Source organism: Myotis yumanensis, unplaced genomic scaffold (assembly GCF_028538775.1).
Source record: "Myotis yumanensis isolate MYYU_CA2020_CCGP unplaced genomic scaffold, mMyoYum1.0.hap1 SCAF_4, whole genome shotgun sequence".
NCBI lineage: Eukaryota > Metazoa > Chordata > Mammalia > Chiroptera > Vespertilionidae > Myotis > Myotis yumanensis.
Genome location: NW_027223755.1, coordinates 106,112,541 through 106,135,213, shown reverse-complemented (window position 1 = coordinate 106,135,213; position 22,673 = coordinate 106,112,541). Strand labels below are relative to the sequence as shown.

General features: G+C 50.5%; 1 protein-coding gene across 1 annotated transcript; it reads right to left on the bottom strand.

Annotated features, from left to right (window-relative positions):
* Nucleotides 1-5,007: 5,007 nt before the first annotated feature.
* CUNH16orf54 (chromosome unknown C16orf54 homolog) lies at nucleotides 5,008-7,370 on the bottom strand. Its single transcript, XM_070411648.1, has 2 exons — nucleotides 7,206-7,370; nucleotides 5,008-6,816 (listed from the first exon to the last, which is right to left on the bottom strand). Exon 2 carries the CDS (start codon nucleotides 6,814-6,816, stop codon nucleotides 6,133-6,135), a length of 684 nt encoding a protein of 227 aa, XP_070267749.1. The 5' UTR covers nucleotides 7,206-7,370; the 3' UTR covers nucleotides 5,008-6,132.
* Nucleotides 7,371-22,673: the final 15,303 nt, after the last annotated feature.

The window sequence follows — 22,673 nt, the reverse complement described above, 5'->3', positions numbered from 1 at the left end:
TATCGTAATTTTCTTTTCTAGAAGTCTGACGTATCTTTTGTATATCTCCATGTCTCTAACTTGTTAAACATATGGATACAGTTAGATTAGCTATTTTAATCTTCTCATTCTAACGCTTGTGTCAGTTCTGGGTTGGTTTCGGTTGATGAATGATTATCCTCAGTATGGGTTATGGTTGCTACCTCTTTGCATGTGCTGTGATTCCGAGTCTGTTCAGTCTCCGGGTTAATTAATTATTCGCCACTACCAAGCCAAGGCCTTCCTGAGGACGGCCCAGTGTCCTTGGCATTTCCAGGCTGGCTGGTGGGAAGGCCCTGGCCTTGTGTGAACCCTGCACGCTGCTCCCGGGCCTTGGGTGCTGAGCAGTTCTCTGCTGAATACTCATGGGGGCCTCTCTACAGATCTTGGGGTTCTCTCCGGGCAACTCACTCTCCTGTGTTCTGTTCTGTTCTGAGCCTCTAGCTGCTGTGGTCCCCCTGCACTCTCAGCGCCAGGAGTCCTCAGGGTCCGCTTCAGTCCCCGACTCTGCCTGCAGTTGGGAAACTCTCAAAGCAGCAAGCTGGGCCCTCCGGAAAGAACCAGCCTTGATGGCTTTCCTTTCTCTCGGGGCTTTCATTGCTTTCCCTCCTTTCATTGCTTGGTGTTCAGTGTTTTGAAAACTGTTATTACATGTATTTGGTTGGTTTGGTGGTGGTGGTCACGGTGGTGGTCACGGTGGTGGTGTGGTTTCAAGCAGGGGTAACCGTGGTGAGAAGCGGGAGTCTCGGGTGGTGTTGCTAAGAGCTCGCCGGGCCTTCCCGTGCACAGACCTCTCCGCTCTGCTGGCCCCCGTTTCCCTCAATCACAGTCCGCTGGTCCTCCCCTGTTTTCCTGGGACTCCCATTAATGATGAACGTTGAATGGAAGGATCCTTTGTCTCTTTCCTTTCACGTTTCCCATTTCTTTGTCATTTTGCTCTACATCCTGAAAAACGTTTAAACTCTGTCCTCCCATACTTCCCTTGAACTCTCTAATTTGGGAAATTATGTTTGTAATTCCCAGAACCCTTTCTTTTTCTGCAGCTGCAGGGTGTTCCCAGAAGCCTCCCCCTGTTTGGGGTGCAGGGCCTGACTCCTGGTTCCTCCAGGGCTGGTTGTCTGTCTCTTCATCTTATTCCTTTTTGGTGTCACTGGTTCCCCGGCCGTCCTGTCCATGGGCAGGCGTGTTAATTCATTAAAACACTCCACTTAGATCAGAGGTTCCTGGTCCCCTCCCCTCCCCTGGGCGACATTTGTGGTTGACAACTAGGGGATGCTACTGGCCCCTAGTGGATGGAGGCCAGAGGTGATGCGGGAAAGTGTCCCACGGAAGAATTACTGAACATCAATAGCGAGAAGGTGGGAAAGCCCTGACTTAAGGCCTTCTGGGAGCAGGTGCCCGCCTCAAACCACCCAAGGCCGAGATAATGAGCACCTGTTCAAGGCTGCGTAGAAGGGACCTGCAGCTGATGGTCCACGAGCCACATGCGGTCCACAGACTTGCTTCATTTGGTTTGTATGGGTCAATACATTATCAATGTTTATAAATATTTTGGTGGATTTTACCCCAAGCCCCAGATTTTTAGCTTCTGGTGCGAAGCCAGAGGGATGGACGTGATTGGTGGCACCGAGTGGCAGCCGTGCCCAGAGACAGACATGTGGTCTCTTCTCGCCTCCGTCCCCTCGTCCACATCACTCACCCACGGCTCTGGCTTGGCCTCTTTATACATGTGAATCCGTGACCCCTGCACTTTTTTTGGGGGGGGGGGGCGGTGCTGGTTTTGCTCTGGGGACAAACACTGACTCCCCAGGGATAGCCATGCACTGGCTCGAGATCACCTTTCTCTCCCACGGGCACCACTACTTTAGAATAACGGGGGGAATATCTTCGGGAGGACCACAAGAGAGTAATGGGAGCCACGGCGTCATGAGGTTGCCGGGAAGAGTGTGTCGAAGGAGAGCAAAGCAGTCCAGGGCTGACCCCTGAGGAAGGCAGAGAGGCAAGGGCAGCCAGGGGTGTGTGGAGCCACAGCGGGCACGGGGAGAGAATGTGCCAGTGGAGCCGGGTGTCTAATGCTGCGGACAGGAGGCTGAACGGAGTCCCTGGGTGGAAGCACGCGGCTCTGGGTCTGTGGAAACGGCTTCTGCAAATTCGGGAAGCGCCCAGGGGCTGCAGCGGGAGGGGCGAGGGGGACGTGTGGACTGCGGGGCAGACAGCTTTCCGCAGGTTTGTCTGTGAAGGAGGTGAGAGGTCATGTTACTGTGGAGAAGGATGGAGAATTAGTTGTTGTTTGGCTGTTGTTGGTTTTTTGTTGTTAATCCTCACCCGAGGATATTTTTCCCATTGATTTTTAGAGAGAGTGGAAAGGAGGGAGGGAAGAGAGAGAGAGAGATGTGAGAGAGACACGTCGATTGGTTGCCTCCCAAACACGCTGGGAATCGAACCTGCAACCCAGGTACATGTCTTTGACCAGGAATCGAACCCCTGACCTTTTAGGGGGCCAACACCCTAACCACTGAGAGAAACAGGCCAGGGCTATTTGTTTTCTTTAATCCTCATTCGAGGATATGTTTTCATTGGTTTCAGAGAGAGTGGAAATCGGGGGGGAGAGAAAGAGAGAGAGAGAGAAAGAGAGAGAGGCATTGAGGTGAGAAACATCACTTGGTTGCCTCCCGCACGTGTCCTGACCCGGGATCAAGCCCGCATCGCAGATATGTGCACTAACCGGGAGCCAAACCTGCAGCCTTTTGGGGCATGGACGATGCTCCGGCCAAGGGAAGCGAGCTTGCTGTTTTAAGGGCGGGAGACCTGAATTTGTTTATAAAGGAAATAGTCTGGTTTTGTTGTGATATTGTGGATGTTAAAACCGGACAAGCACATTCCCACCATGAAACATCTAGAAATGCTGCATAAAACAAACAAACATTCTTTAAAATGTGCAGCTGGGCTTCAAGGAAGGAAGGGGAACCCCCAGGGGCCACACAGGGAGGAAGTTGAAAGCCAGAGCTGCTCTGAATTGCAGAGCTTGGCAATGAAGGGGTTGGGCCCTCCATTCACCTCCAGACTGGAGACGAGGCCTTGCCTGCGACATTGAGAAGAGCAGGTTAGAAAAACATCTTCCCACCAGCCGTGGAGCAAACAGAACCTTGTCTGTCTCAGAAGCTCAAATAAAATTAACAAAGAATGTGGTCCAGTGTTGGTAATAGCTCTGAAGCTCCCTGGGCAGGAGCAAACACAGGATCCCTAAGACACCCCTTCACACTGATCACGTGGATTCCCACTCACAGGGCCCCGCTGCAGCCGAGTTCACAGCCCGAACTAGAAAACCCAAGAGGAAACCATCTGCCGTGAAATCGAGGGACCCCGAGGACCCCCCCTCCCCCCCTAACAGGACCAACCGCAAGGATGTTTCAAATGCCTGAAGACACAAAGGAAGGACTGAACACGGGGAAGTAACACGAGGGTGTTAGAAGGAGAGGGAGGGGTCTGAAATGCAGAGAAAGGAGCAAGGTGTGTAAAACTGATGCATGTCTTGTCCACCCACTCATCCACCCCCTTTCCTTGGGCTCCTGCTATGTTCCAGGCCAGGTTCTGGATCTGGGGATAGCAGGCTGGACGCTGCCTCAGGAGGCTCACGTTCCCCCATCTGTCATCCATCTTTCATTCTAGACCAGCGGTTCTCAACCTGTGGGCCTGGACCCCTTTGGGGGTCGAATGCCCCTTTCACAGGGGTCGCCTAAGACCATCGGAAAACACATATATAATTACATATTGTTTTTGTGATTAATCACTATGCTTTAATTATGTTCAATTTGTAACAATGAAATGGGGGTCACCACAACACGAGGAACTGTATTGAAGGGCCGCGGCATTAGGAAGGCTGAGAACCACTGCTCTATACCACCCTGAGGTGCCACAGCTAGAAAAGTCCCAACAGAGCGTCTTGCTCAGCTTCCAACTCTCTCGCTGCACAGAGGGAAGAGCGTGAGGCTCGGTCACATGAAAACCACTTTCCCGAAGCCTCCGGTCAGTGGTGACAGCCAGCCTGGGAGCCGGGCCTTGTCTCGGGGCCCCTTCCACACGTGGAGGCTCTGAGCGCTGCCTCTGCTCTGCTCCCCGGGGGCCTGATCCCTCCTGGGGGCGGAGTCCCCACCACCACTCCTGTCAGCTGATCCTGACGAGGCGACATCATTCCCCAGCCTGAGAGGCAGACGGGACAGGAACCCCGCCTTGTATTAGGGTTGTCAGTTACGTGTCCCGTCTTATCCCACCCCCTCCACCCCCGGCGCTGCCACTGGAGAGACAGGGAGGTCCTGGAGTGTAGACACCAGGTCTGATTCTTTCATCCCCGGCCTGGCTCAGGGGCAGCGCCAGGACCCTGTGCTGGATCAGGTCCCTGGGGAGAGGTCCCTCCGCCTGGGGCAGTGGTTCTCAACCTTGGCTGCACATTAGAATCCCCCGGGAATCTTTTTAAAATCCTGATTTCTGGGCCTCCTCCTCTGGAAATTTTTGTTTCTTTGTTACTAATGTTGTGGCCCCACCCCATAACAAAGAAACAGAATTTCCGGAGGATGAGGCCCAGAGATCAGGATTTTAAAAAGATTCCCAGGAGATTCTAATGTGCAGCCAAGGTTGAGAACCACTGGCCTAGAGGCTACTCATTCCTCTACTGCTCCTTCAACTTCTGGCGTCCGAGGGATGAGAGGGCAGGTCCAGGCCCAGAGCCCCCGGCCCTCGGAGCAGCAGTTCCCTGGGGTGGGTGAACTCCGAGGCCCCTGCCGGCAGTAAGCAGCACAGGTTCGCTGTCCCTGCTTCCGGTGCAGGATCCGTCTGAGGGGGGTCTCAGGGTGGCAGCTGGACCGCCTAACACTTGCTGACATCATCCCTCCTTTTTTAAAAACAACAACAACAACAAAGAAAGATCAGCTCTTAAGGTCACTGCCTCCAGCAGGGAACAATGTCTGCTTAGAACTTAATGTCTTTGTTTACAATGTATTTATTTGACCTTCTATTTATGGCAGGTGATACTGGTTTTCCATTTACAGAGGTGATACAAGAAATATTCCTTCTACAATAAATTTATTAAGCAAACAGTAAACCAATCAAAGAAAACATAAAGTAAATAATAGTACAGTTGGTAAACCGATACGGCAAGAACCCTAACAGTCATGACCGCAGTTTGGAGTGAAAACTCCTTGGCCTCCCGCCAGCCCCTGGCTCTGCTCCCAGCGAGGTCAGCTGAGACGGGTGCTATGGGGCCAAGGACGTTTGGGGGCTCCATTCTCCGGGTGGAGCTGGAGCTTTATAAGTAAGCCTGCCTGCCTGGGGGGACCTGTCTCTCTAAAATGTTGCCAAACGCTGCATTTTGGGAGCTGCCCTGCCCTGGGAAGGTTTTCCATGTTGGTTCAACCTCAGATGTCCTTGGCCCAGGCCTCCCTCACGATGGGGGGGCGGGGCGGGAAGAATCCGCGGGCTGGGGTGTCAGCCTTCGGAGACGGCAGAGGACCCGCTGGTTATCTGGCTCTAGGCCCCGGCTGAAGGCAGAGCGGCCTCTCCAGCTTGGCTCCCCTCGTTTGTGCTCGGAGCTGGGGTTCATTTTTCGTAAGATGCTCCTTTGCTGGCCTTGGCCTCTCCGTGTGTGTTTTCCTGGCGGGATGGTTTGTGGCTCCGGAAGCTGGGCTCCTGTCATCTGCTAGCACCGCTGGCATCTCTTCTTCGGCGTCCACCGCCCCCTGCCCTCTGGCACGGCATTTGGACACACAGTGAGGAAGGCGGAAGCCGCTGCGGCGATGCTCTTTCATGCGGGTCTCGTACCTTAAATTCTTAATCAGGAACGTGATCTCGGCGGCTTCTGGCCCAGAGTCCTCCCCACCTCCACGCTGCACTGAGCGCCCCCTGCAGGCAGCTAAGCAGAAGCACCTTGAGCTTCCCCTGCAGCACAGGCTCTGTCCACACCCAGCCTGCCCAGACCAGACCCAGCTGAACTGAAATCCGGTGTGAAAAGCCTGGCCTCCTTCCCTGGCCTCAGGTGTCAGCTGGGTTCCCAGGCGGGAGCTCTGAGGTCCGGCCTTGCTCAGAGGCCTCTGGGAGGCCAGTCCTCCGGGCTCTGGGGGTTCAGAAACCCACGCTGGTGCGGCTTTCTCGCCTCCAGAAAGCTGAGATGTCTTCCAGGGTGACCCGAGGCTGGAGGCCCCACTCGGGATCAGGGCTCCCTGGCCGCTGTCTTCGGGCCTGGGGGCTCCCCAAATTCATGCTGGGCTCTGGCCTCTGTTCAGGCTCAGCCCAGCTCACCAGGCCCGGGGCATGGGGCCTCCCTTCCCAGGCCTGGGGCCCCCAGAAGGTACTTGGGGCTGGGACCTGGGGTGGGATCTGGGGAACAAAAAAGCTGGGCGGGGAGTGTGGAGTCGAAGGGGCAGGCGGGGCAGGCGGGGCTGTTGCTCGGGCCTCCAAGGTGCCCCCGGGGACAGGAGGGTCCGGGGCCTGGTCCATCAGCAGGGGCACCTCCGAGCCGTACCAGTCCTCGGAGCGCTCCCGGGGGGTGCCTGTGGGCTCGATCCACAGCTCTCCTCCGGGGCGCCAGACCAGGGTGGGCGGGTGGTGGCTGGGGCCGGGTCGCAGAGAGCGGCGGAACAGGCGCTCGGCCAGCACAGCCGTGGTGAGGAGGAAGAGGGCGGCCAGCAAGGCCAGGGCCAGCATGATGGGGATGCAAGGCCCACAGGGCAGCGGGGGCCACGAGGCCGACTCGGACGCAGGGGGCCCTTCCATGTGCTCAGGGGGCTGCTCTGGAGTCCAAGGCATCTGGGGAGACAGGGTCAGGACAGGAAGCACAATCCAGAGGCCCAGAGCGGCAGCCAGGGCCCAGCCAAGACTGCATAGAGGGACCCGGGTCAGGGGGCTGGGAATCTGGCCGAGAAACAGGCCCAGACAGGGAAAGGAGCAGAGGGACCCCGGGAAGGGCTAGAGGAGGCAAAGTGGGGGAAGCACCACTGGGCCCACAGCCGGGCCCTCCTGCTCAGAACCCCATTTCCCCTCCCAGGTCCCAGGTGCCTCAGACAAAGCTCTAAGGGCCCCAAGGGCGTCTTCCCTCTGTCTCCTCAGCCCCTCAGGGCTTGCTGGGCCTACAGAGAGGAAGTGGTGGGGGCTGGTCCCAGGGGCTCCCATCTACAGGGGCCTCCTGTGCTCCTCACCTCAGTCTTCTGTCCTTGGGCTCCCCTCTCCCTTCAGAGCAGCTCTTCCCTGGCCTGTGGAAGGGCGCAGAGCAGGGCCTCAGATGAGGGCGGAAGGGAGGCACCACCTGTTGCTGGGCAACTGTGCCCCAACTCCCCTGTCCTGAGACGTGTTTCCAAGGCAACCTGGGGGGATGTGGTCACTGCGGTCGGTTGTTGGGGAGGCGGTTCCTGGCAAGAGGGGTGGGGCCAGAATGGGCAGTGGCTCTGTTGAACTCAGTGTCACTCCATAGTCAGGCCCCAGAACATGCACCCAGAGGCCCATTTCCCACCCCCTCTACCCCAGCACCACGCGCCTCCCTCCGCCTGCTCTCTGCAGGCTGCCCTGGCCCTGTCCTGCCCACTGAGCGTCTGCCATCCGGCCCCCATGCCCTCCTGGGGGAGCGAGACTTCTGCCTTCTTTTCGCGAGCATGTCTTCTACATCTCCATGTTTTCAGACCATTTGCCCCAGTTTCAGTTAGAAAATATCTGTGAGGTGAGGCCTGGTAGCAACAATGCCAAGCTTCTGGGAAAAGTCCAGAGTCAAAAACAGGCTGGGCACGTCTCCAAGACCCTGGACACTGGCCGTCCTGGCTCCTTCCTCCCGTGGCTGAGGGTGGGAGGAGCCTGGGTGCGGACAGGATGGTGTCATTAGCTCCTGGTGTCCTTTCAGGTTGTGTGGTTTGACTCACTGACAGATGACAAGTGAGCCCCAATAAGGGAGGTGTTGTGCCCAGGCACACGGCCCACGTACATAGGAGGGATGGGGGAAGCATAGATGTAAATTCCTGGTATAGCAAGCTCCCGGAACACAACACAACTCTTACCCAGTGTGAATATTTTGTTTTGCAAAATGACAACCATTTAGTGTGAAAAGCTACAAAAATATGCTGAAATGCTAGTGTCTTACAAAAGGGGATCACGGGGCAGCCTGACTCAGGTCGCTCTGCCCTGGTGGTTGGGAGGAAAGGGGCAGAGGAGCGCCAAGTGCAACAGGGGGATGGAGTCAGTGGAAATGAACAGCTCGTGGTTCTGGGCCTCATGAGGTATGCAGGAACCTGAAGAGACGGGAATTTCACGAGATTATAAGCCTTAAAGTCTGAGCTTTAAAACTATATATATATTTTTATTGATTTCAGAGGGGAAGGGAGAGGGAGAGAGAGAGATAGAAACAGCAATGATGTCAGAGAATCATTCATGGGCTGCCTCCTGCATGTCCCCCACTGGGGACCAAGCCTGCAACCTGGGCATGTGCCCTGACGGGGAATTGAACAGTGACCTGCTGGTTCATAGGTCAACGCTCAACCACTGAGCCATGCTGGCTGGGCTTAATACCACTGAATTGCACACTTAAAAATGGTTAAGACAGTAAATTTTATGTTATATGTATTTATTACAATAAAAATGTTTTATTTTTTAAAATCCATATAAATAACCAAATAAAACCTGAAAATTGTTATGGATGCTCTCTCTCAATTAGTCTTTAAAAATAAATAAAAACACTAGAAGAGTAGACATTATTAAAAATCATAATGAACAAACATTTTTCTGTTTTTAAAGTTTTGAAATGGGTGTTTTGATTCTTTTTTTAAAAAATGTATTTTTATTGATTTCAGAGAGGAAGGGAGAGAGAGTGAGAGCGAGAGAGAGAGAGAGAGAGAGAGAGAAACATCAATGATGAGAGAGATTCATTAATCGGCTGCCTCCTGCACAGCCCCTACTAGGCATCAAGCCTGCAACCCAGGCATGTGCCCTGACTGGGAATCCAACTGTGACCTCCTGGTTCATAGGTCGACACTCAACCACAGAGCCACACCAGCCAGGTGGTGTTTTATTCTTAACAGTCTTTTAAAACTTTTAAAAATATATATATGTATTGATTTCAGAGAGGAAGGGAGAGGGAGAGAGAGATAGAAACATCAATGATGAGAGAGAATCATTGATCAGCTGCCTCCTGTACACCCCACACTGGGGATTGAGCCTGCAACCTGGGCATGTGCCCTTGACTGGAATAAAACCTAGGACCCTTCAGTCCGCAGGCCGACGCTTTACCCACTGAGCCAAACCAGCCAGGGCTCTTTGATCACTTTTTTAAAAAGCTTAAAAATTTTTAACTGCTTCCTCAAAAAATTAAATAGATTTACCAATGATCCCACAATTATGCTCTATGTATTCTAAGCATATACAGAAAAACTGAAAGCAGAGACTGAAACAGATATTTGCACACCAATGTTTATAGCAGTGTTGTTCACAATAAGCCAAAAAGTAGAAACAAGTGTTCATCAGTGGATGAATGGATAGACAAAATGCCACACACACACATACACACACACACACACATACATACTGGAATATTATTCACCCCAAAAAGAAAGAAAATTCTGACACATTCTCAATATGCATATATTTTTTAATCCTCACCTGAGCATATTTTTTTATTTTTAGGGAGAGAGGAAGGGATCAAACCCACAAACCAGGTATGTGCCTTGACCGGGAATGGAACCTGCCACCTTCTGGTGCACAGAACATGCTTCAACCAACGGAGCCACCTGGCTAGGGCACATTCGACCACAGGGATGACCTCTAGGATAGGGGTGGGAAATCTCTGGCCCGCGGGCTGTATGAGGCCCATGAAATCATTTGGTCCGGCCCTGCCAAGGCATCTGCAGGCAGGACTCGAAATTCAATAAATCTAGGAACTTTTTTCATAGCAACCAAATTTATAGTAAGTGAATTATAATAAGCGAATGATGTTATAAATTTCCAAATGGCCCTTGGCAGGAAAAAGGTTCCCTACCCCTGCTCTAGGATATTATGCTAAGTGAAATAAGCCAGTCACAAAGGGAAAATACTGTATGATTCTACTTACAGGTTCCTAGAGCCTGCAACAAGGCATGTCAAACTCATAGACACAGAAAGCAGAATGGTGGGTGCCCGGGGTGGGAGGCGGGGCGGGGGGGGGGGGGGCGGGGGGAGAGGAAGGGGAGTTACTTTAATGGGGATAGAGTTTCAGTTTGAGAAGATAAAATAGTTCTGGAAATGATGGTGGTGATGGTTGCACAGCAATGTAAATATGCTTAATGCCATTAAACTGTACTTATACATCATTAAAATGGTATGTTTTATGTTATGTATATTTTACCACAATCAGAAATTTAACAATATAGAAAATGGAAACATAGAGAAGAAAATGATTTCTCGTAATCTCCGCACTCCCAAATAAACCTGTGTCCTTTTTTATCGGCTCTGTGGGTTGGGGACCAGACCCAGGTGCCCTCACTTCCAGGTCTCTCCCACTCCCCACCAAGAATTTCTGAGAAAAGGAGATAAACCAAGATGGCGGCATAGGTAAACACCAGAGATTGCTGCCTCGCACAACCACTTCAAAAATACAACTAAAAGACATAACGGACATCATCCAGAACCACAGGAAGGCTGGCTGAGTGGAATTTCTACAACTAGAAGGGAAGAGAAAAGCATACTGAGACTCAGAGGAGGTGCGGTGCGGAAGTAAAATACAAAGGTGCGGAGGTGCATGCGGAGAGGGCTGGTGGCTGAGGACACGATTGTCTTTTTCAATCAGGAGGGAGTCTCAGGCTCTGAGCTCCAGTTCCGGGCTAGTCTCTGGGGACCCAGACTCATACGGGAGAAACAGGACTGTCTGGCATCGGTCGGAACTTGAGGGCAGCTTTCTCTCGGAGGCACTCGCAGCGATTGCCAGCACCTCTGAAGGCAGGACTGAGAGCAGCCATACTGCTCGCTCTGCCTGCCGTGTTGATCCCCTGGGACCCGCCCCGCCCAAGCAGTGCACGGAGGCTTTTGCATATGAAAGGCCCGGCCCTTTGTAATCTGAAAATAACTTAACAAACTGCAACTGCCCCAAAGCCCCAGGGCAACTTGCATTGCTTTACAGTTGGCTTCTGCTGGGTAGCCTAGGCAGAGGCTAGATTAGCACCTCCTTAGATCCAAGAGCCAGTGTACCCAGTGGTCAGAGTGGGACCATCCAATTACAACCCCTCAGACCCATAAGGGACACACTCAGGGGGCAGACTCAGTGAGCACCAAAGCCCCACTGAAGCAAGTCTTGCCCCATAAGGGTGTCTCCAGCACAGAAGTTCTCCCACTGTAGACACAGCAGATTCTCACAGCAAATTGGCCTGGAGGTCAAATCCTCCCAGTGTTACCTACAACAATCAAGGCTTAACTACAACAAGACTGTGCACAAAGCCCACAAGGGGGTGCAGCAAGAGTGTCTACCTCAGGTAATTGGGGAGGCCGAGCCACTGGGCCCTATAGGACACTTAGCACAGAAAGCCACTCTATCGACACAGCGAAGCATAAAAAATGCCGAGACAAAGAAACAGGACACAAATGACAGAAATGGAGGAAAGCAAACTACTGGATATAGAGTTCAAAACCACACTTTTAAGGTTCTTCAAGAACTTTCTAGAAACCACCGATAAATATAGTGAGACCCTCAAGAAATCTAGTGAGACCCTCAATGTTGTGATAAAGGACCAACTAGAAATTAAGCATACACTGACTGAAATAAAGAATATTATACAGACTCCCAACAGCAGACCAGAGGGTCGCAAGGATCAAGTCAAAGATTTGAAATACGAAGAAGCAAAAAACACCCAAACCAGAAAAGCAAAATGAAAAAAGAATCCGAAAATACGAAGATAGTGTAAGGAGCCTTTGGGACAGCTTCAAGCGTACCAACATCCGAATTATAGGGGTGCCAGAAGATGAGAGAGAGCAAGATATTGAAAACCTATTTGAAGAAATAATGACAGAAAACTTCCCCCACCTGGTGAAAGAAATAGACTTACTGGTCCAGGAAGCACAGAGAACCCCAAACAAAAGGAATCCAAAGAGGACCACACCAAGACACATCATAATTAAAATGCCAAGAGCAAAAGACAAAGAGAGAATCCTAAAAGCACCAAGAGAAAGAAATTCAATTACCTACAAGGGAGTACCCATAAGATTATCAGCTGATTTCTCAACAGAAACTATGCAGGCCAGAAGGGAGTGGCAAGAAATATTCAAAGTGATGAATACCAAGAACCTACAACCAAGATTACTTTATCCAGCAAAGCTATCATTCAGAATTGAAGGTCAGATAAAGAGCTTCACAGATAAGAAAAAGCTAAAGGAGTTCATCACCACCAAACCAGTATTATATGAAATGCTGAAAGGTATCCTTTAAGAAGAGGAAGAAGAAGAAAAAGGTAAAGATACAAATTATGAACAACAAATACACATCTATCAACAAGTGAATCTAAAAATCAAGTAAATAAATAATCTGATGAACAGAATGAACTGGTGATTATAATAGAATCAGGGACATAGAAAGGGAATGGACTGACTATTCTTGGGGGGGAAAGGGTGTGGGGGATGCAGGAAGAGACTGGACAATAATCGTGCACCTATGGATGAGGACAGTGGGTGGGGAGTGAGGGCGGAGGGTGGGGTGGGAACTGGGTGGAGGGGAGTTATGGGGGGAAAAAAGAGGAACCAATGTAATAATCTGAATAAAGATTTAATTTAAAAAAAAAGAATTTCTGAGAAAAGGAATCAGGAAGTTACTCAAGGAGTGTGTGCAATAGAGAAGTCTGTGGGTCAGGTCTTTGAGGGGTGCTCTGGGTTGTGGGGTGGGTGCTTCAGGGCCGGGTGTTCAGGGGTGGGCTTGACTGTGCCTGGAAACAGCGAGGAAAACTTGATTTCCGTAGCCAAGGCAGCTGGCTGTGTGCTGCTGCGTGTAGAGTTGTCCTGGGTGCTCATCGCTCCTAGGTCTATGTGGTGGTGTCATGCTAAGCGCTGAGGGCCCAGAGAAATCACCCGAGGACTGGCTGTGATTCCTTTTGTTTGGGGTTCTCTGTGCTTCCTGGACCAGTAAGTCTATTTCTTTCACCAGGTGGGGGAAGTTTTCTGTCATTATTTCTTCAAATAGGTTTTCAATATCTTGCTCTCTCTGGTCAGCACTGGTGGCGGCTGACAGGTGACGTTTACCGAACCACCGGTTGCCACCAGTGAAGTTGAACTGCTAAGTCCCATCGGCCTTTGGCCTTCGGCCAGGCCGGCCGCACAGCGGGCAGCTGAGGGCCGACGCTGTTGTTTCGCCACCACCCAGACTTTCCCAACACAGGGTTTTACAGAGTACAGAGCTCAGAGAAACCAGGCATGCAGGAGGAAGAGGAGGGGCAGGAGCCGCGTGAGATCAAACGCTGTTTCTTGCCTGAGGAGCTGGCCAGGCTCCCAAGGTCTCACAGTCCGCGTACTCATGGCCTTTATCCATGTCTGCAAATCTCTCAGCACTGCTGTCCTCAGACTGGGCCCAGCCTCGGCCTCTTGGATAGAGGCTGGTCTTAGTGACTCAGTCCAGTGGAGCACAGCAGAAGTGACTGCATGGCTCCCGAGCCTCGTTTTTTAAAAAGGACAGCGCTCCCGCCTGGCCAGCTGGGGCACTCTGCTCCCCCGCCACTCAGTGCACGTCCTGGCATCCAATCGCAAGTGTGAGAAAGCCCAAGACCCTGTAGGTGCCCTGGTTAAAGCCCCAGCTAGGGTGCCAGCCGCCAGCCACCACCCAACCCCTTAATGAGCAGCTCTTCCGGTGGCCCAGCCCCAGCCTTCCAGCCACGTCAGCTGATGCCAACGAGAGCAGAGGTGAGCTGCCCCTCTGAGTCCTGCCCGAACATGGATTTATGACAGAAATAAATATTGCTGTTTTAGGTCAAGTTTCGGAGTGGTTTGTAACAGAAATAGATAACTTGGAACATTCTATGCCAGTGGTTCTTTATCCCTATGACCATCGCCCCTTTCTACCCCCCCGTTTTAGGGTCTGAATGGGGGGTGTGTGCAGAGGAAAACAGTAGCAACAAGAGCGTTAAGTTGGTTAAGAAATACCTCAGGTGATTCAGATATGCCCTCCCCCTAACTGAGATCCACCAGCCCTGCTCTGTCCAATAGAGTAGCCATTAGCCACACGTGGCTCTTCAAATTAATTAGAGTAAGATACAATAAAATGTTCCGTCTCATTAATTATACTTCAGGTTCTCAGTGGACACATACAGCTAGTGGCCACTGTACTGCACAGCACGGCCGCGGCGTGTGGCCGCCACAGGAAGTTCTGTTGGGCTGCGCAGCACAGACCCTCGCTGCCAGAGTGGGCCGAGGGCCTGCAGACCTGCTGAGGCAGAAGCTGCATCTGCTCAGGGTACCCGGGTGACTGGAGGCACATAAACATTAGAGAAGCTGGGCACCAGCCCCGAGTCCTCAGCCTTGGCTGCTCATGAGAAGCACCCGGGAGCTTTTGAAAAAGCGTGAGTCGTCTGAGGGGGAGTGGGCGTCAGTCTTCTTTAAGGCTTTCCCGGTGATCCCAATGTTCAGCTAAGGCTGAGAACCACTGCCTGAGCACTCTCTGTACCTCCTGGGGTGGATTTGGGGCGGGAAGGGGGGTCCAACAGCTTCTGCCCTGGAGTGGGCATCTGCTGGATGCCCACTATCTGAGGAAGTTTCTTTCCTGACCGTTTGCGGTAAGAGCCGTCACATTTGTACAATGTCACTGCACACTGTTACTGGGTTGGACGCCTCAGGCTGGACTAATTACTGTAGTTCTTTCCCTCGAGTTTTAAGACTGACTGACTCCCTGGGAGATTGAATCTGACAGAAAAGTTGGGAACTGTCAGTGGTCCTTCTCCCATCACTGGAGCCAGAGAAGTGAAGAAGCCAGCCCGCAGAGAGGAGCACTGGAGAGAGATTTCTGATGGTGTTTGAGTCCTGAGTTCCAGTTCCTTCCCAATGCCCAGCCATATTGCTGTCCTTGGGTTCCTGTGTCCTTATAATACATTTTCCTTTGTGCCTAATAATGCGGGTTAAGTTTCTGGGACTTGTAACCCAAACAGTGCTAATTTATATAATCCTGGGTCTGTTAATCATGTTTCAAAACAGAATTTCCGACTAAATTCCACAGGTGACTCCAAGTTAATGAGTAAAAAACAGCTTTATTACTATTGTACTACATAACACGTTTCTTTTTATACTTTTATTTATTTATTTATTTTTTAAAATATATTTTATTGAATTTTTACAGAGAAGAAGGGAGAGGGACAGAGAGCTAGAAACATCGATGAGAGAGATCGATCAGCTGCCTCCTGCACAGCCCCCAGTAGGGATGTGCCCGCAACCAAGGTACATGCCCCCGACCGGAATCGAACCTGGGACCCCTGAGTCCGCAGGCCGACGCTCTATCCACTGAGCCAAACCGGTTCGGCTATACTTTTATATATTTGTGTACTATTTCATAATAAAAATATTTTTTACAAAAGCCCCCTTGCTCTATAAGCTTATTGATGTCTATCTGAACTAATGGCGTCCTGGCCTCCCAGTCGGCGGACCTAGAAACGTGTGGGATAGTCTGGAATCTCTCCTTCCCACCCCCTCCCTCCAACTGGTCCAGGTGACAATATATGTAAAATGCCCCTTCCCACCCCCACAGCCACCCCTTATTTCGTTCTCACCCCTCAGTCTCCCCAGCCTCCTCTCATTTCTCCTCATCCTCATCTTTTCCAGGTTAATCTTTTAAAAAGACAGTTCTGATCCTGTCACTTTTCTGCTGAAAATTTTTTGAGGGCCTACTGTTGCCAACAAGATCAAGTTGAAATTCCTTGGCTAAACACACAAGGCCCTTCACAGTCTGGCTCCAAACCCCCCTCTCCAGCCTCACACTCACACAGCTCAAGCTCCGGGAGCCACTGTCTGCCTTCTTCTTGTGTGTTCTTCTTTATTCATCTGCCCAGCCAATAAAACCCCAGTGATGTGACATTTTACTGTGTGCTGGGGATACAGTCTCTTTCCCTTTGAAATCAGAACACCCCTCTCTCTGGCCAACCTTCACTCGCCCATCAAGACTCCGTCCGCTAACACATCATTCCTCTGGGAAGCCTTCCACTACTTCTCCAAAGGCTAGGAGTTGGAGTCCTCTCCGTGGCGGGTGGGAAGGGTGAGCAGGGAAGGCTTGCCAAGAGTCAATGATGCTTATCTATTATTCAGGATCTCCTCAAGAGCGACTCCTGTTCAGGGCTTCCAAGGAAAATTACCAGGCGCCAACCAGGACGGATTGGCCTGGACTTCCAAAAGGAGCAGCCAAGCCAGGTCACTAGCAGATGCATCACGCCGGAAGTGTGGCTGGACACCTACTTTCGGGAAGAGAAGCCAGAGTTGAGTGGAGTGTCTGTGGGTGTGCTCCCACGTGTGTGGGTGCATGTGCTTGTGCTCTTGTGTGCCTGGGTGTCAGAATCCCTGACGCTGAGCTCAATGCAGTTGCAGTCAGGGACACAGCTATGATGACCCTCCAGGGAGTCTGGCTGCCCCGTAGGACTAAAATGCAACCTGTCAACCCTAACTTGAGTTGGGGACATTTTGGCTACTAGTGAAATCACAAATCCAAGTAATAGTTATTGAATATCTACTATGTGACATGTAGAGGGATTCATCGGTGAGCAACCAGACATGGTCCCTGCACTTGTGGGGCTTTCTTGGGGAGTAAGCAACCAAGCATGTCCCAGCTCCTGATAGTCTCAGTGTATGTTAATTACGTGCCCCTCCTTTGTGTATGAGAGACTGGGAAGACTTTCCGGATGACACGGCCTGATTTATTTGGGGGTGGCAGACAGGAGAGGGGGAGGAAGGAGGCTTTTCCAGCAGTGCACCCTCTGTGAGGAAATGTGTTTGTAAAACTGGAAGCCATAGTTCTGTGCTATGTCCTATCCAATCAGTAGGTTTAGATGACACCAGGCCTAGTGTATCTGACCCTCAAAGGAACAGAGGTTTGGGAGGTTGCTGAGCTATCCCTTGGAGTTCTGCTCCCTCCCAGCCGAAAGGACTCGCTGACTGATCACCAGGTGCAGGGGTCCCCTCTGCACAATCTAGCCACCCTATACCTCAACGGTTCTCTACAGCCCCAAGCTGAAGCTGAAGCTCACAGGCCCATGAGGAGATACACGACGCCTGTTGGATCTCACGGAAGCAATCAGTTGAGCTAAGTATGGGTAGTGGCCCCTGCCCACATGGCCACTTGCTGCAGGTCTTGTTTCTCTGCCATAACGACATTTGGAAAGTCACTGAGGCCCATTCCAGACTGAGGCTTTCAGTGCCCAGCATCCGACCCTACACTCTGGGATACATTGTGGCCCAGTCGATGTGCCAGGAGAAAGAAGGGCGGAGGGGCTACCACATCTTTCCCCAGCTCCTGTGTGTACATGAGCCTGACCATACTCGGGTTCTTAGCCTGATTCTTGTGGAGATGGATGTTCTCAAGAAAACATGAAGCTTCATGCCCTCCACAACTCACCTGGCCATCAGGAAGGTTTACTACCTCTGTGTGCTGTTAGCCACCTGAGACCCAACTGGAGGACCCACTGTGCCTGGTTCCAGGAGACCATCCATCCTCTAGCACTTGCATCCCGACACCAAGGGCTTCCAACGGATCCTGAATGCATCGCTCCACTGCTGCACTTTCTACATGTAGCAGGACTGGGTGGCCAAACTGTATTATTTCTATTGAGCTATATAATTCACATGCTACGAATTTCACCCTTTCAAAGAGTACAATTCAGTGGTTTAAAAGATATTCATAATACTATGCAACCATCACCACTACCTAATTCCAGAACATTTTTATCACCCCCAAAAGAAGCACTGTACCCATTAGTAGTTACTCCCCATTCCCTGGTAACCACTATTTTCTTTCTGTCTCTATGGATTTGCCTATACTGGACATTTTATGCAAATCTCTCTATATAAAAGGCTAATATGCAAAGTGTCCCCTTGGGAGTTCAACCAGGAGAACAAGAGTTCGATCGCTCACTATGATGTGTGCTGACCACCAAGGGGTGGTGCGGAACATGGCGGGTGATCAGTGGTGGTGGTGGGACGCTGAGGGAGCGAGGGAAGGAGGAGATGGAGAGGCAGGGGGAACTGCTCAATGGTGGCGTGCAGGCAGCGAAGGAAGGAGGAGATGGGGAGATGGGGAACCTGATCGGCCCTGATCGTTGGCCAGGCCTAGGGACCCTACCTGTGCACAAATTTCGTGCACCGGGCCTCTAGTGTAATAATATAATATGTGGCCTTTTGTCTTTTCATCCATGCCATCGTCTGAATCAATACTTCATTCCTTTTTTATAGCTGCACTAGAGGCCCGATGCATGAAATTCATGCAAGGAGCTCCAAAGGCTGAGGCAGCAGCAACCCTTGTTGCTGCCTCAGCCCCATTGGCAGCAGCAGCCCTCACAATCTGGAAGGTCATCCGGAAGGTGGTTTGGCTGCCCAATCTAATTAGCATATTACACTTTTATTATTATAGATAATATTCCAGTGTATCAATGTACTACATTTTTACCCATTTATCAATTGATAGACTTGTGGGTTGTTTCCCCCCTTTTTTGTGGGTTGTTTACCCTTTTTAGCTATTATAAGTAACTAGAGGCCCGGTGCACAGATTTGTGCACCAGTGGGGTCCCTCTCACAATCTGGGACCCCTTGGGGGATGTCAGACTGCAGGTTTCAGCCCAATCCCTGCAGGCCAGGCAGAGTGACCCCACTGGTGTAGGAATCCATGTACCAGGCCTCTAGTACGCATATAAGATCTTTGGTTAGTCTCTTCCCGACCTTCCCCCGACCTCCTTCCCGCTGAGATTTATCAGTCTGTTCCATGTTTCCATGCCTGTGCATTGAGCATCTGCCCCTTGGTGGTCAGTGTGTGTCATAGCTACTGGTCAAATAGTTGCTTGGGCTTTTATATATATATATAGATAGATGCTACTATGAACACTCATGTATAGGTTTTTGTGTGGATATATGTTTTCAATTTCTCTTTGGTATAGATTTAGGAGAATTTCTCAGTCACATTGTAACTCCATGTTTAACTTTTTGAGGAACTGTGGATGGTTAAATTTACATCTGCTGAATTCATCCACTTCTCTTTACTTTTTTAAAAAATATATTTTTATTGATTTCAGAGAGGAAGGGAGAGGGAGAGAGAGATCGAAACATCAATGATGAGAATCATTGATCAGCTGCTTCCTACACACCCCCTACTGGGGATCAAGCCTGCAACCCAGGCATGTGCCCTTGACGGGAATCTAATTTGGGACCCTTCAGTCTGCAGGCTGATGCTCACTGAGCTAAATTGGCTAGGGCGTTACTTTCTGCTTAGAACTCACCCTCCTACAGGAACAAAAGCTCCACACCTTCTCACTCTACATTGTTGAGTACAACTATGAACCTGGCTCCTGGGCAAAATGTGGAGGCCACCAATTTCAGGAAGAAAGAGAATCAATAGCAGGTACCAGGGGAGACAACTTCGGGAAGACTTTGCTCTCTTCCTGCCATGCTTATGCCACCCATCCTGGCTGAAGCCTATAAAGCTCTTCTTATGCAATGTTAACGTGACTGGACTTCTGGATCTTCTGTTTCAAGTTGCTTTCATTCACACACAACTAACCCCAATCTCAACACTGCCTACTGAGCATGGTGTGCTTGGACCTTGCCACACTCACCTGGGAACAAAAAGCAACAGCCAGGAACAACTGGGAGGTGATCAACTCAGGAGGCTCTTGACTCATGGTTCAGGCTGCAACCTGAGCAACAGCTGAGAGCTCCAAGCAGAATGCTGAAGAAAGTGGCTTTGCACTTCAGAAGTTCAGCCTCAGCGATACAGGAGCATGCAGTCAATCCTAAACTTCTCTTGACCAGACTGAATTTAAACCATGCTCCCAGCTCCTGTGTTCTCTGAAAAGTACACCACCAGGTGGTAAGAAGCAGAGAAATAGGCCACAGATAACCCCATTTTATACTCAGAAACTGAGACATAATGGGGTTGAGTAGCTTGTTTGGGGTGTCTAACTGTCCCATTTGCCTGGGAATATCTGGTTTTATAACGGAAGGTTCCCTGTCCCAGAAAACCTTGAAATTCTGAGCCAACTGAGAAAGTTGGTCAAGGTCATTCATTCAAAGTCACACAACTCAAGTGCTGGAGCTGAATCTGAACCCAGATCTGACCATCTCCAACATCCTCCTTCCACTAAATGAATGACTCACTGAGCAGGGCAATCACATGAAACAAACTCAGAGCTTCAACAAGAGAACGCAGGTACTTCCTGTTGCTCTTCTCGTCACACTTGCCCTCTCTGCAGTGGGGTCCAGCCCAGCTGAGAGTTCCAGCCTCACCCAGGGCCAGCTTGCTGCCATCATGGAATAAAGACAGGGTGGAGCTCAAGAGAGTTTCATCACTGCTCGGGGCCTGCCAGATCTCACTTACCTGGCTGCCCAACACACCGAGATCAGAGATTCCAACCTTGAGAGCTGTGAAAAACGATGAGAATGAATTAGAAAGGTCTCAAGTGCCACTCTTTGTGGAAATCTGGGGAGGTGAAAGGCACATGGGCTTTGGAACCAGTCAACCCTGGGATTAAATCTGAGCTGCCAGGCTTAACAGCTGTGAGACCTTTGGCAATCGCTTTAATTTGTGCCATTACCATTTTTTCACAAATCACCAACTTGAAGGACTATTGGGAAGATAATATCAGATAGTTTATATAAAGCACCTCATACAGTAGGATCAACACTTGGAGCCCCTTCCACCTTGATTTAACATTGCTTCTTATCTTTGAAAGATCACTAAGGATTTGCCCCTTCACATTAGGGGCCCGCCTTAAACCTGATACCATACAAGACTGCTCTACATTGACCATCAAATTCCCCAGGCTCTGAGCCTGACCTTCCTCCTGCTCCACCTGCTGGTCCATCTTACTGACACTTCTTTTTCCTGGAGTCCATCTCTGACTGCTCACCGCCCCCCCCCCCCCGCCCCCCCCCCCCCCCCCCGACTTCACTCCACCTCCTCTATAACTTTGACTTTATAGTCCATGACTTCGCAGTGCTTCAGCCCTTCTCTTTCCAGCACTTGTCAACCTAGTCCTTCTGCCACCCCTTCCTCATAAATCCTTTTCCCTGGACCAATATAATCAGCTTCCTTTTGTCCTATACCAGATTAGAGAGAAAATCTATTGGAGGAAATCACACAACTCACCACATTTGGAGTCTCCAACTCTACCTGCTTCCTGTCATCCTGTAACATGGACCTGGACAATTCTCTCTTCCTTACCTGCATACAGTTGCTCTTCCAAACCTTTCACAGCTTCCCTAGAGAGCCCTGCCCAGCTCCATCAGCTCTCTCCAGTAACCGATAGCCTCGTCCTTCTCCATACGCACAGCAGGAGCCCCAGTTCTCTTCCTTGTTGATTCTCAGCCGCCGAGAGTGGGGTTGGCCCCATTTGCCCCTGATCCCCACCCCAGCAAGGGTAGATTAGTAATCAGAAAATAAACTCTTGGCTCCACTCACGGCCTGCCTGGGGATTCTTCTTGGCTTCCTCCGGTTCCTGCAGCCTTATCTGCCCTGATACTTACCTTCTGTAGTGAAGGAAGATGGTCCCACTTTGTCCTTCTGCTGCTCTTCCTACTTTGTTCAAATTCTCCTCTCCTCCTATGCTACTGTTCTGGCCATAATTGATTGTGCATCTTCTATGTGCCCAGCAATTTGCTAAGCACAGTTTTTTATATCTCATTTAAACCTCTAAAGCAGTGGTTTTCAACCTATGGGTCGTGACCCCTTTGGGGATCAAACGACCCTTTCACAGGGGTCGCCTAAGACCATCGGAAAACACATATATAATTACATATTGTTTTTGTGATTCATCACTATGCTTTAATTATGTTCAATTTGTAACAATGAAATTGGGGAGTCACCACAACATGAGGAACTGTATTAAAGGGTCGCGGCATTAGGAAGGTTGAGAACCACTGCTCTAAAGCAACCCTTTGAAATGGATCTTATCCCTCTTTTACTAATGAGGTTCAGAGACTTAAATAACTTGCCCAAGATAAATGGTAGAGCTAGGCCTCGGCCAGCCTCTCTCTTCACTCTGTAGTCCTGGCATCTGTGACCAACTTCCCTGGCCATGGGCAGGGTCCTCATTCCCTCCTCAGTGTCGGACTGACCTGATCAGCTCACCCTGATCTTTCACTGCCCTGGCAGGGCTGTGCCTTTGGTTTGCCCCGCAAGTGGCTCTGAGCCCCTCTAGGGCAGGAAGCTTCATTTCCATTTCCAAGTGGCCTCTGCAAATGCTTTGATTGCATTAGGTTCAGGCTACCTTTGCCTGTGTATCAGTATTCTGTGGTTCGTTGAGCATTTTGCCCTTATTTTATAAATTGAGTGGACATGAAAAAGTGATGATACTAGAGAAAAGATATGAGATCTCATAACCTTGGCACAATAGGAGCCAAGTTGAGAAGTATTGTGGATGCTAAAGTCAGTGACTCTGGCCTCAGTTGGACATACACTGGGCTTTAGTTTGTTACAGAATTTACCAGTGACCAGAAAATAGACA

Bases quoted from the DNA above. Each gene is read 5' to 3' on its own strand.
- CUNH16orf54 (XM_070411648.1), bottom strand. From the start codon at position 6,816: ATGCCTTGGACTCCAGAGCAGCCCCCTGAGCACATGGAAGGGCCCCCT.